The sequence below is a fragment of the Lepus europaeus genome, chromosome 4 (assembly GCF_033115175.1).
Source record: "Lepus europaeus isolate LE1 chromosome 4, mLepTim1.pri, whole genome shotgun sequence".
NCBI lineage: Eukaryota > Metazoa > Chordata > Mammalia > Lagomorpha > Leporidae > Lepus > Lepus europaeus.
The window spans coordinates 164,645,292-164,663,666 of NC_084830.1; the positions used below are offsets into that span (position 1 = coordinate 164,645,292).

The following is an 18,375-nucleotide window of genomic DNA, read 5'->3' on the forward strand; positions in this document are numbered from 1 at the left end:
ACACTAGTCCATGTGTGTACGTGAACAGGCACACTAACTGTGACCAGGAATACTTACGTGTTCACATTTTATGCGCTAAGTTCATGCTAAGAAGTCACAGTGCTATGATCCCCATGTTAATCCAAATCCATCTCCCATGTCATGAGAGGGACAATAAGCCATGCACAGAAAGACCCATTTCCCATGTTCTCTCCCACATGTGGAAGCTAAAAATAAAAAAAAAATTGATCCTAACATGACTGCTGGAAGTTAGGAAGAGTGCACACGGGGCACCAAAACATCAACAGAGTTGCCGGCGCCGTGGCTCAACAGGCTAATCCTCCGCCTTGCGGCGCCGGCACACCGGGTTCTAGTCCCGGTCGGGGCACCGATCCTGTCCCGGTTGCCCCTCTTCCAGGCCAGCTCTCTGCTGTGGCCAGGGAGTGCAGTGGAGGATGGCCCAAGTGTTTGGGCTCTGCACCCCATGGGAGACCAGGAGAAGCACCTGGCTCCTGCCATCGGAACAGCGCGGTGCGCCGGCCGCAGCGCGCTACCACGGCGGCCATTGGAGGGTGAACCAACGGCAAAAGGAAGACCTTTCTCTCTGTCTCTCCCTCTCTCACTGTCCACTCTGCCTGTCAAAAATAAAAAAAATAAAAAAAAATAAAAAAAAAAAAAATAAAAAAAACATCAACAGAAGCAACAGGCTCCGGTGCCCAGGGCACGGTGGGTGGACGGCGGCTCACTATCACCTCGGCTCACCATCGACCGCTGCTCAAGTCACCTACGTCTGTGACCCACAGCTCCAGGCCACCGATGGCTCACATCACCTATAGCTCAGCCATCCATCTTACATTCCGTGACCAGGGAGCAAGAGCTCAAAGGCTCTGAAGGAAGCCATGATGAGAGGGAAACATAACTACCCTCATCCGAACAGTGCACACTGCATCTGTGTCGTGGAAGATCCCTGTTCCCCACAATTAAGTATAATCATTACATGTTAATAAAAATGTGTAAAACCCTTGTGGAACGCAGAATAAATGGAAAGCCCATCCTCCAGAGGCCACTGTCCAAACCTCCCAGACTAAAACACAGTTACTGCAGGGAGTGCCAGACTGAAACCCCCCAGCTCCCGCCACAGGCTCCCGCCACCTGTGAGCTCTCCAACAGCCATTCCACCAACAGCAGGTGGCCAGGCAGGAGTGGCGCCCCCAAACCAACAACGGCAGACGCAAGCAGACGCAAGCTTATTAACCGGAGCCTCCGTGTCCTCTCAAATCTCACCAATCCTGACTGCGCACTGGGCGGCCACACCGGACAGTCAGTGGAACTGTTTTCAGAGCTGGCTGGAGCCGGAATCTTCCAGCTCAGAGTTCACTGTGCCTGGTGGACAGACGTTGTGCAGCTGCCTCTGGCCACACGCGTCAAAGGTTTACTGAAGTAGTTCAGGAACTCAAGACCGCAGGGCACAGGCGTGAGGACGGCAGAGACACCGGGGAGGGCTTCTCGGGGACACCGGCAGGGGGAGAATCCCAGTGGTGGTTTCTCTGCCTCCCTCAACACCAACTGTGTCTCTCTGGTTAGAAGACAGCCAAAGGGCTCCCAGCGCCGCACAGTTACACCCGTGACGCAGAAGGGCCTTTGCTCCCTCAGCCTTGTAGGAGGCGGCTCTCACAGGATGACCGATGCCCGGGGTCCACCGGGCAGGACAGTCAGAGGAGGCCTACAAACACGTTCTGGCATCTTCCATGCTTCAGGCAGGGAGATTGGCTCCATCAAGACGAACAGGGGTGCAGTGGCAGGACCTCCGCAAGGCTCTGCTCGGCGTCCGGCCTCGGTTCCGCCCGCCGCCTCAGTCGGTCCCGACAGACCCGACTGCTGTAACCCTAGGGGCTGGCCTTCGGGGCGCTCCGGAAATGCGGGTGACGGAGAAGCCACGCATGGATCCCAGCGCTGCTGGCGCTCAAACAGACCGTTCTAATTCCGCTTTTCTGTGAGCGTTCCCCAGGGCCCTCGCAGAGATCTGGAAGTCGTGCTGCCCGGAGTGCGATCCGCCTCACCTGCCCCTGAGCCCTCGGCACCTGGGTCTTGTTCTCCTCACGCTGGGCACACCTCCCGGCACACCTCTTCCCCCTGTGCCACCGTCCGGCATCCGGACCCGACGGCCGCGCGCATGCTGGGACGGCAGGGGGACGTTTCAGGCCAGGTCCACGCTGCACAGGCCCAGCTTGCTCCAAGTCGCCAGGCCCTGGTCTTGGAACCGAGCCTCCTGAGAGAGCCGGGCTGGATGAGGGACACGAAGCAGCAGGGGCTGACGACTGTTTCCACGCGGAGGAGTGGCCGGGTGTCGGCGGTGACCAAGGACGGGCGCAGCGAGAGCTGTCGGAGCAGACGGCTGACCCTGGCCGTCTCCACGAGTACAGGGGAAGGAGACTGCTCCAGAGGGTCCACACTGACCTGGACCATCTCACGGCGAAGCAGCGGGATTCACTTCAAGGAGAGAGAACATTCAAGAAGGCTTAGGAGCTGCCTTCAAAGGCGAATACATGAATTGCAATCCAAAGGGAAACGGCTTTCACATCCTCATCAGCAGCTTTCACACGTGCTATTTAAAGCCCAAAAAGCATAAGGAGCAGGCTCCACTCAGAGACGTACCGTAAAATATGTAAAATACAGGGGCAAGAAGTGGGGGGGCGGGGGGGGAGGTGGTGCAAGCTGTGCTGTGTCAGGGACATAAGGACACCTGCGATGTGTTTCCCGGGAGCGTTTCCATCTCGTGAGGAGCCCGCACAGCATCCCGCCCCGTGGGCCAGAGCAGCCGTGAGCGGCACTGCGGACGCGCGGAGCTCCTGACTGCCCCACTTTAAAGCCGTCTTTGGCAAGGTGGTGGATGATAAATTACTGCACAAATGCCAGCCACTGCTCACATGCTTCCAGCTGCCTTGCTGGCTACCTGCGAAACATCAAGGAGGCGCTTTTTTTCTTCAAGCTAACCTTTAGTTGGAGAAATCAGAGAAAACCTGCCGGTTTCTGAAGCTTCTTTAAAAGAGTGTTTGACTTCAATGCATCAGCCTAGTTCCCAAACTGCAGCTTTGGGAGCAGAAAAAGTAACTTTTAAAAATGTAGGCTTAGCAGATTAAACACTATCTCTGCACATCTGGAACAGCTCTAGGACCTCTGGCCCCCTGTTCCGTGGGGGTACCCCGTCTGCAGCACCCCGTCTGGGGCCATCGGAGTCTTCACTGGTGCAGTTCTAAGAGGTGGACATTCTGATGCTGAGAACGCCCACCTCGCGCACGGGAGGAGTGCCAGCTTCCCGGACAGCTTCCTGTGGCGTCACACCATGGAAGCACGGCCACTGCGATGAACGGGTGGAGACCAGCGATGACTTGCTGAGACACTGAGTTTTAATGACAGGAGAAGAACGCAATGATAGGAAGAATTCCACGCACTGAAGCCTTGCTTCATGTAAAACGGATGGAGAAAGAGTGGAGACGTTTACAACAGGCACCGACACGCAGAAAGACACAGCGCTGAACAGCGGCTGTTTCAGAGTGCGCTGATCCTCCAATATGCACTCAGCAAACACCTGCTGGGCACTGTGGGAGAGAGAAGCAAGCACCCAGGAGGAGAAATAGCAAGGGCCCCCCGGCAGGAAACCGAACAGGCCTTTCTGAGCGTCAGACACACAGCCAGTGCGGCCCACGCGCAATGGTGGAGAGGAGAGGTGTACACAGCAAGGGGCCAGGGTGGTGGGAAGGGACCATGGTCGCAGGACTCCGAGGACTGGTTAAGGAATTCTGACTGTATCCTACGTCCAATGGGGTGCCACCGGTGGGGTGACACAAACACCACAACACAGTTATGACGGCCAGAGGGACTTCGGACAGTGGGTGTGGGCTGGCTGGCTAAAAGGTTTCTCAGCAGTCTGAGGGGGAGACAGGGTGGCAGGTGAGTGAAAGGGATGGAAAATGGTCAAATTCAGGTCCTGAGTGGGAGGTGGACTGACAGGATGTGTTGATGGGATTTGGGGGATGTGAGGTCAACAGATACAGGGTGAGCTCTAGGATTTCAGCAAATGATGGTTGACTGACAGTGTCATTTAGATGGACACGTGGTGTGGAGCACGGTGCTGTCGGAATTCCACGCTGGTGTCATCAGGGAACAAGAGAATCTTGGACCCATTACTGTACAACATGCACGGGAGCCACAGAGGTGGGATGCGAGCGGCGACAGAGAGGGTCTCCGAAGTTAGTTCCCATGTGATGCGCACTGGGGCTTCTACTCAATGAAACCACACTCACAGTGAAGTCAGGCCTGTGTGCCACGAAGAACAGATCTAGGATCCAGCGAAAATCCAGAAGAGGAGGAACGCGAGGAAACAGAAGCAGCATAATGGGTGCCAACAGACGGAATTGGAAGGCGCGGGCCCCTCCCCCACGGACAGCCCCAGCCCAGGCTGGCGGCTCAGCCCCACTCGGGCAGGGCACCGCCCTCCCCCAGCTTCAGCAAATGGGACCAGGGAGTCGCGCTAAGCCGCACACAGCCTCTGCCCGAGATTTGGGATCAAGGTCAAGTAATCTTTGTATCCATTTTAGTAAGAGTTGAGTTCCTGGTTATTGTTGACATGGGGTGCACCACGTCACTCTGGGAGGCTGAGTGGCAGGGAGCCCTGGAAGGCAGCAACCCAGGAAGAGGGGAGCAGACTGCGCAGCCGGGCAGCCCTCCTGGGGGTGCCACCTGCCACCCACACCGCACGCAGGCTCGAAGCACTCAGGAGAGTTGTCCTGAGGAGTCCCCATACTGCAGTGACATCGCAGCCCCCAGACCCCGGAACACACGACCCGACTGCTTTGCGCATCAGTTCTTAGCTGGGAGCCGGGTTATCTGTAGGGCGTTCACATCCATGTGAACGTGATGATCTCAGGTCGGACGCAGCCTACCCTTGCCACTCCCCTCTTGACCGCAACCGTGGCTTCCACACGGAATCTCATCTACTGTCTCCTCAGCCTCACAGGTGACCGCCCCCACTACGTTACACAAGGAATCAATGCTCGAAGGTGCTCAGGACATGCCCACGTCCTTATACGCAGAACCCCAAGCTGCTGCTGGATGCCCGTGGTACTCGAGCCTGCCACACCCACTGCCTGCCTGACCTGGGAAAGGCACGGTGGGTCTTGGCCAGCAAGTTTATTTGAATGAAGAATTGAAGTTTTGGGGCCGGCTTTGTGGCATAGTAGGTAAAGCTGCCACCTACAACACTGGCATCCCATATGGGTGTGAGCTGCTCCACTTCTAATCCAGCTCCCTGCTAACGGCTTGGGAAAAGCAGTGGAAGATGGCCAAAGTGCTTGGATCTCTGCTACCCATGGGAGACCTAGAATAAGTGCCTGACACAGCCTTGACTCTTGTGACCATCTGGGGAGTGAACCAGCAGATGGAAGACCTGTCTCTCCTCCTAACTCTTTCAAATAAATAAATCTTTACAAAAAAAAAAAAACAAAAAACCCCACATTCCTTAAAAAAACCAGAAATGGCATTTTATAATGCCTTTATTTTAGGATCTGTTAATTTGAGAGAGAGAATCTTCCACTCTCTGGTTCACTTCCCAGATGGTCACAGGGGTCAAGGCTAGATTAGGGCGAAGCCAGGAGCCAGAAACTCCATCCAGGAATCCCTCCTGGGTGGCAGGGGCCTAAGCACCCGGGATGTCTGCTGCCTCTCAGGCACAGAAGCAGGATGCTGGGTTGAAAACAGAGCAGCTGGGACTTGGGCCAGCACTCTGAGACTGGATGTGGGTGCCCCCAGCAGCAGCCTAACCTACTGTGTCACTACAATCCCCTCCCTGAAAATAGGTTTTAAGGCCTGAAACTGCCATTACTGAACTTACAAATGAAAAAACAAAAATCATGAGAGACTATTCTAGACTTACATGTTTAAGAATAAGAATTGGAAGCAACTAGAATTATTTTGTAAAGAAAGAGAGGCAGGAAAGAGAAAGTCACGAATGATGGGGAATGGGATTAGGTTCAGCACGTGCAGGAGGTTGGAAAGAGGCTGTTAGGACAGCGAGAGAAGGGGATCTAAGGGTTAACAAGCGACCATCAGGATGGCGAAAACTCCAGAGCAGCGGCCACTCGGGGTACAGTGAGGGGAGGAACTTAATGTCCAGGGTCCACACCATCAGCAGCTGTGCTGTGCACTGGGTACAGTGTGATGGCTTGCTCTCCTGCTGCGACTCACTCCCATCCAAACTCCCACCCTAACCCACCCCACAGCAAAGACCGAAGCCCCTCACAGGAAGGGATCCTCCAGGAGGTCCGAGCTGTAGATACTGGCACTTGGTGCTGACCGACCAATGAGGGCTTTGGTTAAACCAGTCACAGGAGCCCTCTGCAAAGCCTGGCTGGGGGTGTGTGCCCCTTCTCACTGGTCTTCAAGCAGAGCTCGCTCCCTCCCTCCCTCCCCCAGCTCCGCTATGCTAAGCTCCCCAGAAGAGTGCTTGTGCCACTGTGGCTGGCTGACAGGACGTGTCTTCTGGGCGTATTTTACAGATTCGCCTCCAACGCACGCTGGGGAACAGCCCCCTTGGGCTCTGCCCTGTTGGTTCAGAGAGTAATGTTTTCCTGGTTCTATATTCAGTAAACAATGCAGCAACGATCCCCAGAATGTGCTGGGCACCATTAAGTATACGAGAAGGTTCTAACCAGTGTAGATGCTCAATGCAGGCAAATGTCTCCTGAAATCCACACAGGTTTCCCAGACAGAAGTGTGTCCATGTGGAAATGTGTGTGCATTTACAAAAATCTGTGTTCCTGTTTAAAATATTTCTTTCTTATAAACAATAAAATTACCCAAGTTTTCCTTCTAATTCACTCATTTCATGAAATTTACCCTGAGTGTCTTGAAAGAAAAATCAAATACCTATACGCAAGGTCTACATTTATCACATTCAAACTTCTTCCACTTCCCCCTGAACTAGAAAACAACAAACAGAATAAGGGAACCAATTCAAGGAACAGGAAACAGAGCAGGAGCCGCTAGGGCCCTGACGTCTGAGTGACGTCAGGACGCAGCACAGGCAGTGTTTTAACCAGCTCCTGCGTGCTAAGAGGCCTGCGCCGTCAGGGTGCTCCGCTCTGTGCCAGCATCTGCTGCTGCCCTGCACCTCTCTGCTGAGACAGACCGGCTGGCGCCGGCACGCACTCCCCGAGCGGTGATTCTGGGGAGCCAGGGTGCCCAGGTGACCCCTTCGTACTCACAGCCACGGCCTCCAGGATCTGCTTCACGGCGTCGGCGGCGTCGCGCTCGCTGTAGTACCCCTTCTCCACGATCCTACAACACGAAAAGCTTCTCAGTCATGTGCGTTTAGCAGAACGGAGGCTAGCAGGCACCTGCGCTGTTAGAGACGGCACAGCTAAACAAGGCGGCGGGGCCTGCGAGCACCCCCAAGACCTCCTGCTCACTCAGCAGAGGGAAGGCACTTCCTGGGCCTTGGCTTGAATGCCCGTACTCATGGAGGAAAAACCACTCTTTCCCTTCCAAACTCTGAACTTCGAACCCGTGAACACCCGCCGTGTGGCTGTTACAACTGCCAGGAGGTGGGGCAATCCTCCGCATCTTTTTACTTTGGGGGTGCTTGTTGCACACCAGGGTCAAAAGAAAATGAACAGACTACAACATTACAGGCTAATTATTAATTGTTACTCTTGAAAGTCAGCTTCATACATTTCCTTAGACAACTCAAATGTGTTTGAAATCAGTAATTGGGTTAGACAGCTCACATAGGAAAAGCCAACTGGAATCATCTGTGGGCCAACACCTCCTGACAGGGGAGGGGGAGACGGGAGGTGCTGTGACAGGACAACACCTGGCTTCCATCCCATCATTCTCTCGTGTGCTGTCACTGTGGGTCTCTGGTCCACCCACTGACCTACCCAACACCATCAGTGTCTCCTCTGTGCGTGCACCTGCTTCCTCCAGTCTTGAAGGAGGGGAGTTGTTAAAAATATGGAAAAGAGTTGCGGAGAGGGGTCGGCACTGTGGCATAGTGGATAGAGCCGCAGCCTATATTGCCCGCATCCCATATGAGCGCTAGTTCAAGACCCGGCTGCTCCTCTTCCGATCCAGCTCTCTGCTCTGGGAAAGCAGCAGAAGATGGCCCAAGTCCTCGGGCCCCTGCACCCATGTGGGAGACCTGGCAGAAGCTCCTGGCTCCAGTCTGGCCCAGCCTCAGCCACTGCAGTGACTTGCAGAGTGAACAGGCAGAGAGAGGATCTGTCTCTCCTTCTCTCTAGCTCTGTAACTGCCTTTCAAATAAATAAGTAAATTTTCTTTTATTAAAAAAAATGCTTGCTGGAAATTTCACCGATTTCCTCCAATAAATGTTAATCAATAACAGAATTTCATTAGCAGAAGGTTTGCATTTCAGCAGATCTAGGCACGCATGTGTGTGGTGGAATGAGAAGGCCATGCCAAGGTGGCCACTGGCAAGCGAGTGTCAGTTACTCAGGGATGGCTTTGAAACCCACCTGGCAATGGAGCCTGCCTGGCAACAGGTTGTGATTGGATGGCTCTGGAAACTGCCTGGCGACAGGCTGTGACTGGATGGCTCTGGAAACTGCCTGACCACAGGCTGTGACAGGTTGGGGCATAGACCACCCCTTGATCAGATTGGCTGGTCTTGGCTATATAAGCTGTTGTACCAACTGAAATAAACGAGTCTGCGGGCTGCTCGCCTCAAGCCTGCTTTCACCCGACTCCCGGGGTCTGTGTGTTGACTCTGCGCCTCTCGCCCCCACCACGCTGCTCCTCTCAGAAACGAACCCACTGCAACATTGTTGAGAAATCAACGGCAACACATGTGTGTATTCAGCAAGCAGTGTGGAGGGACTGTCACAGGCAGGGCACTGCGTCGGGAGCAGGACGCGGCCACCGCATTCCCGGGTTTCTCCGGCTTCCCTGAGTCCAACACAGCTAGATGCTATGGCGGCGGCAGAGGACGGCCTGAGCTCCCCAGAAGGCACAGAATCCCACCCTGGAGCCCAGGGACGGGGTGAGGGGTAGATCGTGGAGACAGCCGCGTCCCAGCTCAGATCTGAAAGGTGCATGTGCCTTTTCCAAATGCCAGGGCTGGCCATGAGGAACCCGGATGGGCAGGACACGAGGTGGGCAGTGACAGCCATTGGGAGTGCCTACTGTGAGCCAGCGCCTGCCGGGCAGACGGGGAGACCAGAGAGCTTACGCACAGAATCGCGACCGCAGTGGAATGCCTGTCGCGGGAGGTGGGCACCACACGGTGCAGAGAGGCTGCGGTGACAGGCGGCTCCTCCAGGCCCGTGTGGGGCTCCCATCCCGCCTCGGCTGAACCCTGGGTGTCCCGTCACAGCCCCGTCACCCTCAGCCTCTTCTCTCCCGGGGCTTCTGCTACAAGGACTGCTGTTTCAGGAGCCTTGTTGACCAGCTGGTCGCAAGTTAGGTTTCAGGTTAAGTGCTTTGAAAGCTGGGTCGCCACCCTGGCCACCCGTGGCTGGGCAGAAGGGGCCACAGCAGCAAAGGCCCCGACGGCAGATGCAGGTCTGTGACTCAGAAAGAGGACTGACTGTCCGGGAAGACGTCAGAGACCAAGCAGAGCAAATCCATCTCTCTGGATTTCAGCTCTGACTGCAGGGAGGCGCTTGGCCGACGGCCCCTGCAGGTGCTGAGGCAGAACTCGGTCTCCTCCCAGAGCTGCGCACGGGTCTCTCCCTGCAGGCTGCACTAGAGTAGGAAACGTTTGTGGCCTCAGAGCCCAGCCAAGTGACCAGCCAGGCGAAGCTTCAGACCGCGGGCCCCGGGGTGGCGCCTTCCCGGCGCTCTTCCTCAAGGGGAACAGGAGTGTGGGGCACAGAGGAAGCAGCGCCCCCCACACCATGTTCTGCAGAGGGAGGAGGGCCCCAGCAGTGCTCGCCAGAGACCACGGCCGCCGTAGGAGGCAGCTCACGTATGCGGTCTGAGATTCACCTGCGATGACAGGGATCTCTTCAGAAACCTAACCTGAATGAAGTCACAGCGATTCACACGCAACGGAGTGTGTGTGTTTCAGGCAGTGACCTGCGACAACTCCTGCACAAAACGGAGCTGGCGTTTAAAAAGCTGCCAGTGAAACTGCACCATGGCAGCGGCTTCACTTGCAGAAGCGGCGAAGCATTCAATCCCTGTAGGAGTTTTAAAGCTATAAAAAGAAGGGGATAATTTCGGTTGGCATTTTTTTTTTTTATATTTAAACGTAGCTATTGCTGTATTTCTCTTCACATCTGCCAAACTAATTTTGTTCTCATGCGCTGTGAGATAGGAAAGCTGCTCCCAGCATCGCAAAATCATTGCCAAGGGCACAGGGGCCTGAGGTTGGCCCCAGCGTGCCACTGCGGGCTGGGCTAGGAGGTTCAGTGTTGAAACCAGAGTCCTGGGACTGGCACTGTGGCACAGTGGGTTAAGGCCCTGGCCTGAAGTGCCGGCATCCCATATAGGCGCCGGTTTTAGTCCCAGCTGCTCCTCTTCTGATCCAGCTCTTGGCTATGGCCTGGGAAATCAGTAGAAGAGGGCCCAAGTCCTTGGTCCCCTGCACCCATGTGGGAGACCTGGAAGAAGCTCCTGACTTCGGATCGGCTCAGCTCCGGCCACTGCAGCCATCTGGGGAGTGAACCAGCAGATGGAAGACCTCTCTCTCTGTCTCTGCCTCTCTATATAACTCTTTCAAATAAATAAAATCAATCTTTTAAAAAAAGAACCAGAGTCCCCTCAGATTTTTATCACAACACGGACTCAGAGGCCGTCCAGGACTCCAGCTCCTGAGGGCCTGGCAGGCACCTGTGGGTGGGAGGCGGCGGCGCCGTGTCCAGGCTCGGGGCTGCTGTCCCCCCAGCCTCCCAGCTCCGCCACAGCTTCACTTCCACTGCTACTGTGTTTGCCCAGGTGCTCGGCTCCTCCTCAACCATTCTGCTTTCCTTCTCGTCATTTTTAAATTGTAGGACAAGGAATACGCGTGACGCTCTTCTCTCTCTCCAAGTATCGACTCGGGCATGCTGCTTCTGTCAGGCTAACTGTGGCCAATTTAATCTGTCGCTCTCATGCAGGCAGCAAGCGTGGCGAGGCCGCCCGCGGGCTCTCATCTGATCGCACCCCGAGGCCACAGACGCCGTGGCTGGTGGACCGGAAGCCCCGTGGCTCTGCCCACAGCTGCGGGTGCCCGTGAGAAAGACGCTGCTCTGAGGAGAATGTGTCCTGTAGCAGCAGACGGTGGTGACAGATCCCAAACCTCCGGCGCTCCAAGGACCAGGGCTTCAGGGCTGCAAGTGCCCGAGATGCCGTCACCGACAAATGACCCCAATGTGTACCTGCCACCTGCCACGTGGCGCAAACCCGCGGCTGCCCCATGGGCTCCAGCCGCTGACTCCTCCCAGATGGGGTATCTGTGTGCACAGTGGTCACTGATGAACTCCCACGGTGCCACGAGCACCTGTCCTGTTCGGTGTCAGTGATGGAGAGAGCGAGGGGACCAGGGAGCCACAGGATCCCGGGGAGCTGGCATCCCCAGAGAGGCAGACCTGGAGAGGGCTGAGGGACGCCCAGCTCTCCCACGCCATCCCTGAGGACTGGCGCAGGACATCACGCAGCTTGCCGGCACACTCTGGTTACGCCCATCGAGTGACACCCGCTTACTCACCCAGCAGGGCCTGCGCCCTGCTCTCAGCCTGGCCCAGCATCTAAAATGCGGACAACGAAGCCCCTGGTGCCCGCGGCGTGCAGGGCTGTGGATCTCCCCCGGCCCTGGAAGACCCTCCTGCTGCTCCATCTCTCGACCTCCCGTTCCTCACACAAGACTCAAAACACCCCCTCTTCCCTCAGGCCACGTCCGACTGAGAAACCCCCTCCCCAGCACTCACCATCCCCACCCACACACGTGGGGCCCAGTTGGGCCGCCTCTGGCACCCGCGAGGCAGCTCACGATGGGGTCCTCGTGTTGTCCTCTGAGCCTCCAGCCCTGGTTTCTCCTGTGGTATTGCGGAAGGCGAGGCTAACAGTGGCATTCAAACACCCTGGGGTCCACGCGCATTGTACCTTTCACCTTCTATACTAGGTGCAGATCGACCTGGTGATCGACCCGGTGGTGAGGAGAGACCCCCAGGCACGGTGAAGCCAGAATGGAGGGGTGAGGCCAGGTCACGAGAGGTTTTGTTTGTCACATGTAAGGCACTGACCTGGGCCAGTGTTGTGCGGTGGGTGACAGCTGCCGCCTCCAACAGCTGCACTCCATGACCGCCAGCCCCAGCCGTCCCCTTTCAACACAGCTCCCTGCTAGTGCACCTGTGAAAGCAGCGGAGAACGGATCTTTCTCTGTCTCTCCCTCTAGCTCTGCCCTTCAGATAAATGAATGAATCTTAGGAAAAAAATCCAAGAAAGTATTGATCTGAACTGCAAGTTGTGAGTGGCGTTCTGGGCATTCCACCCAAGGATGGCAGGGAGGGGCGCGTGTGGCAGGGAGGGAGGGGTGTGTGTGTGGCAGGGCGGGGCACACGTGTGGCAGGGAGGGGCGCAAGGGCTCAGAGCACAGCAGTGGCAAAGGGGCTGGGGAGCTGCGGGAGAAGAGGGAGGCACCGGCGCTCACGAGCTCAGTGGGGGAGTCGTTCCTGGGGTATGCGTGTGGCAGGGTAGGATGCGTGTGGCAGGATGGGACGTGTGTGAGCATGGAGAGAATGACCCACCGACCCAGGGGTGCCACAGGGACGTGCTGGGGAGATGCCCGCCAGGCGAGAGGGCAGCGCCAGCATGGCCCCTGCCACAACTCAGCGTCAAACCCACACCTGGAGAGCACGGGAGGAGTTCCGGGAAACGTGCGCCCACCTCTGGAGCAGGAGAGACGAACTCGGGGAAGAGAGCGAGGGGGAGAAAGCTGACAACCAGGATGGAAACCAGAGGCGGATGCCGTGGAGGGCAGACTCGAGTCTCTAACACGCAGACTGCGTCAGCAGAGCCCCAGAGCTGTAGCCAGGCCCTGGCCGCCCTCACACCCCTCCCAGCCAGCGTCGGGACTGACATGCCTTCAGCAACACCGACCCCGCCACGTGGGAGCTGCCCACGGCCCCATCCCCAGTCCCAGACAGGCATGGCTCTGATGTCAAAGATTTGCCCCGTCCTGAAGTTCCACAAGAACAGAGTCAAGTCTGCCTCTCTGCCCTAAGCGGAGCGCCTGGGGCCCACAGTGCCGTGCGCTGAGGGAGCATCCCTCTTCCCCACCGAACGGCCCCACTGTGCATCTCGCTTGCACGCCAGGGATTTCCTCTCTTGTGACACACTCACTCCGTGTCCAGGGCCCCCAGCCCGGGGCTGCTGGACGTCCTCCTGGCCTCGCAGGGCCAGGAGAGCCGACACAGGTGCACCCACCATGGCCCTGATACAAAGCCATGGGTCTCTGACCTGGAGCCGCGTGTCTCTTGCCAGCAACCACAGAGGAGGACGAGGCTCCCTCTCAGCTGCCAGGCGGCAGACTCAGACCCGTCCCCACAGGCCGCCCTCGGAGCCACTTTCCTCCAGGACCGTCCGGCCAATCGGGTTCTCTGATGCGTCTGTCTCGTCTCTTTCTGCTTTTGAAAAACAAACAGCTTCGACCTAAACACATCCCTTCCGTTGTCTCTACAGCTCACCCCCTCCAAGCCTGCTCCGGGCTGGTGCTGCAGACACAGGGGCCTCCACACAGATCTCGGCTGCCTCGCACCCCTGGAGATGACCCCAGGCCCCCACTCTCGAGTCCCCTTCTGCCACCTCACCTCTGCAGCCAAGCAGCTAGGAAAAGCAGACTGTCACCCTAGACCACATCCAGCAATGCTGTCTTCATCTGTAGCCACACAGAGACGCATGTAAAATACTCATGGTTGAAGGAACAACCAGACGTATCAAAGCTCAAGTTGGGCCAACACTCAAGGAAGACCAAGTGTGAGGCTACTCCCCGAGTCTTTCAGATGTAAGAGCACAAGCCACAGGCACTGGGGGGGGACACAGCCCCGTGTCCTTACTGCCCCCATAGGTCCTAGCTGGGCTGAGACTTTAACAGGAGCTGTCTGTGAGACGTGTACATCGGGCCTGCCTCGTACAGGAGCTGCTGTGAGCATTAAACGAGATCATTTTAGTAAGATCTGCACGCTGCCCAGACCCCGACAGGAGCTGGACAGCGGCCCTTGTCTGAGCGACTAATCGCTCTCTGGACACTGAAACCCTACAGAACGGCCCCTCAGACTGTGTCACATGACCCCTCCTGACCTGCACACACACGGAGCCTTCTGAGTCCGGGCACCCAGCTCCAGCCGCCCTGGGGAGACAGGCGAGAGCGGCCTCAGCTCCACTTCCAGAAGCTTTTCCCGAAAACAGTGCTCGGAGAACTCAGCTCCTTTTCTCCAAGAGACGGCAGCCCGGGGAGGCCGAGGTGGAGGCTGCCACCAGGGCTGGGCAGATGGCTAGGAGCTACCCACCACCAGGGCTGGGCAGGCAGCTAGGAGCTATGCACAGGGCCCACACCCGTCACTGCTGCCGTGCAGGGGAACAGCTCGTAGTTCCCACGGTAGTTTCAGTTTTGGAAAATGCAGAGAATAGGCGGTCGGTGCTGAGGCGTAGAAGGTCACGCCTCCACCTGCAGCACCCGCGTCTCATATTCAGGGCGCCCGTTTGTGTCTCAACTGCTCCACTGCTGATCCAGCTCCCTGCTGTGGCCTGGGAAAGCAGTGCAGGATGGCTCAAGTCCTTGGGCCCCTGCACCCGTGTGAGAGACCTGGAAGATGCTCCTGGCTTCAGATCGGCTCAGCTCTGGCCATTGTGGCCATGTGGGGAGTGAACCAGCAGATGGAATACATCTCTCTCTATCTCTATGTCTGTCCCCACCCTCCATTCTCTGCCTTTCAAATAAACCAATCTTTTTAAAAATTCAAAAAATAAAAAAAGCATGGAGTCTGGCAGATCAGAATTTTAATCTGAATTTATCCCCTGCTCTTGGAAAAACATGGAAGCCAACACCTCGCAAAAGGGCACGGAAGGGATACTGAGTGACCTAACCCCACAAATAGCTCAGCTCAGGATCTCTCCATGAGCAAAGGGATGTGGACGGATTCCCCTGGAAATGAGAGGCTGAGGATCCAGCACTTAACAGAGGAAGCCAACCAAGGTCATGGCCTCGGCTAATCCCCGCCCACACCCATGCACGGGGTGATTCTCCTGTACCCTGGCTCACGGGGTGGGTTTTTCAAAAGAGAACACAGCCGTGTCTGTGAGAATGATTCAGCGCTGCCCGTGTCTCTGCTCTCAGCAAGGTGGGCCAGGCGGACCTCGTGGCAGCGGTGAAAGCAGGCCAGCGGTGGTACTTCTGAAAAATCTATTTGGAGACATCAGAGAGTACCAAGGAGGCGAGGGCATCAGGAGCCCAGATCCCGGAGAGCACAAAAAGCCACCAAAGCACAGCTGCTCCCAGGCACCCTGCGGCTCCCAGGGCTGGCCCTGGCCACAGGCGTGGGCCGAGCGAGACTGGCCCCGGCAGGGCCCGGCACCCAGACCTGCACAGGAGCACCGGCAAACCCCAGGCTTAGAGCGGGGCCCTTCACGGCACAGCCCCGGGAGCAAGAACGCACGGCAACCGGTCCTCCCTGGGAGGGCAGTGTGGCTCCTTGACAGCCGCCCCTCAGACCCCTGCAGCGCCAACCATCTGCTCTTGGGGAGGCGACAGCCCTCCATGCCTCAAAGTCTAAACCTTCACAACAACGCAGGGAGCAGTGGCCTGCAAACCCAGGCAGGGCGGATCAGAGAGAGAGAAGGGCTGAGACCTGAACCTCTCAGCGTGTGCACACGCCATGGGCAACAGACAGAAACCAGAGGGGAGAACTTCTGCAGAGTCAGAGGCTGCAGGCTGCTGCTGAACCAGTGACTTTAAAACAGGCCCTGTGTGGGGCAGGGAAAAGTGAACATTTGCTCTGCACAACAACCTCGGACCTCGCCCACTTGGAGTGCTCTGTGAAAGTGATGTTCCACAGGTGGAGAAGATGGAGAGAAGGTTCTGGAATGTTCGTCCCGTGACGTCAGAAGCGTGTGGTTTTACTTTGCTGTGTTTGTTTTCTTGGAGGCACACATCATCATGGATTTTATCCCCAGATTTCTAATCAGCTGCCCTACATATTAATACTTAAATTCTACAGGAAACAGTCGATTCCACTTGGATTTTGACTGTTTAATTTTTGTGAGCACCCTGGATCCTTACTAATAAAAATACCCCATTTTGACTGCTATGACCTAACATGGTTATCTCTCCATCAGTTCCTCTATTAGCTCATTTGTTAGGCGCAATTAGAGGCATCATTAGCCAGGGAATGAGTTCTTATCGTCACAGTTACAGACGTCTGGTCTTGGCCTGAGTGCAGCAGAGACCACACTAGCTCTCAAGAAGGAAACAACTCCAACAGCAGACGATCACGCAGGATGCACTTCCAGCCTGATGTGATAAATGGAACTGTGGAATTACGTTACTTAACGGAAAGGCCAAGCTCATCTCGGCTCATCGACGACGCAGCCAGCCACGTCCAGGGAGAGGTCGTCCCCTGAGCCACGGCGAGGGGCCGGCAGCAGCTGCTCTCTGGCTGCCGTCCTTCAGAGGCCGTGGTGAGGTCACTGTTCCAGCCACTCGTCTCTGCCCAGGAAACTCACGCTAGCTCTTAGCTCTCCACTTTTTATCCAGAACTGAATGAACTTCCACCCCAGATTCTTTCATGGAACAAAGTCCAGGATGAAGGGAGGGAGAAAGTCTTTATTCCAAATTAATCCAAGCAGGAGAAGGTAGGGAAATTGTACCTGGCCTGAGGGTGACAGCTTGGGCACACACTCCTGCTCTGAGACAATTTACAACCAGGAAACCCAGTCTCTCTCAGGTCCACACTCCACAGGGACACCTGGGGGCTCCACCCGGCAGGATCCCTGCTGGGAGCCAGGAGGAGGACACCCACGGGGTCAGCGCAGAGGCGGACAGGGAGGACAGGGGCTGAAAAGCCGGGCAACCCCTGAACGAGTGGGCACGGGGGCCTCGTCTGAGCTCAGAACGAGAGCGAGCACAGCCCGGTGCAGATCCCGGCCCAGTGGGCTTTCCCAGCACCAAAGCACAGCTTCCCAAACAGCCGGAGGCCCAGCAAGCTCAGTCATCACAGGTGAGTTCCTGGGGCCAGGGTTCAAAACAGTGAGCCTGGCTGCCCGACGGGTGGACGGACGGACGGACCCCTGCCCAGAGCCACGCCAGCGTCTGCGTAGGCTGCTGCTGCTCACTGCCTCCAGGTGACTCGCTGCTCTTAAAACATGGGAATCAGCAAAACAGTGCAGTATTTCTAAATTAGCTACTTGAGAAGTATGTATGTGTGTGTGAGAGAGAGAGAAAGGGGGAGGGAGGGAGGGAGGGAGGGAGGGAGACAGAGACAGAGACAGAGACAGAGAGACAGAGACAGAGAGACAGAGAGACAGAGAGAGAGAGATCGATCCCCATGTGCTCACCGACTGCCCCCCGGTGCCCAGAGTGGCCAGGCCAGAGCCGAGACCAGGGTCCCAGCTACCAGAGCACCACTGACACCTGCCAGGCTTGGTCTTAGCAAGAAGCTGGAGTCGGGAGCTAGAGCTGGGTGCTGGACCCACCTGGGGTGGGACACAGGCACTTTAGCAGCATCTTGACAATGAGGCCAAACAACCACTCCCAGAGGGCACCGTTTTTAAATTCTAACAACTCACTGTGTTCTGGGAGTGCACACATGGCTCCTGTCAAGCTGAGCCGTCTTCTCCTCCCCACCTGAAGACCCAGACCCTCCCTGGGCAGCGCTAAAACAGCCACAGCCTCTGAGGGTGGCTCGCAGCCTGCGGCAAGCTCTCGAAGGGGTGGGCGGGGAGGGGCGGGCAGCAGGGTGCCCACCCGACAAGCACCAACTCCCTGCAGGCGGCAGCAGCACCTGCGGCCTCACAGGACACAGCATCTCCCAGGCCTTTTGTCAGAGGGCTCCGACATGTGGCCTCGTCCCCTCCCCAAGGCTCAGCCCTGGAGCCTCATCTTGGGGTCGGATGCGAACGTGTGAATGTGGGGGAGACACTCAGACCATGGCAGAAGGGGAGTGGTGCTCCCTTGGCGCACATCCCACGCCCATCTCCTGCAGGTACCTTCCCCCCACAGGGGCTCCTTCATCCATTCAGCAAACACAAGGCACTTCTGTGATCCGCGCAGCCAGGCTGTGTCAGAGGCTCCCCCCGTGTCTCTCCTACCATACCCCCACCCTGCACAGCTGGCCGTGCCCAGCGTGCACCCACCAGGCCCCTTTGTCATCTTCCACTTCCACCCTTTCGAGCGACTTGATGGTC

At 56.8% G+C, this 18,375-nt stretch overlaps 1 protein-coding gene across 1 annotated transcript in view; it reads right to left on the reverse strand.

The window, feature by feature from the left end:
• The window catches only part of CAMK4 (calcium/calmodulin dependent protein kinase IV), a 190,768-nt gene that overhangs the window by 54,996 nt on the left and 117,397 nt on the right, over positions 1–18,375 (reverse strand). The window contains exon 5 of the mRNA XM_062189967.1: positions 7,242–7,314. Coding sequence (XP_062045951.1) covers positions 7,242–7,314 — 73 coding nt within the window. The remainder of the gene's footprint in view (positions 1–7,241; positions 7,315–18,375) is intronic.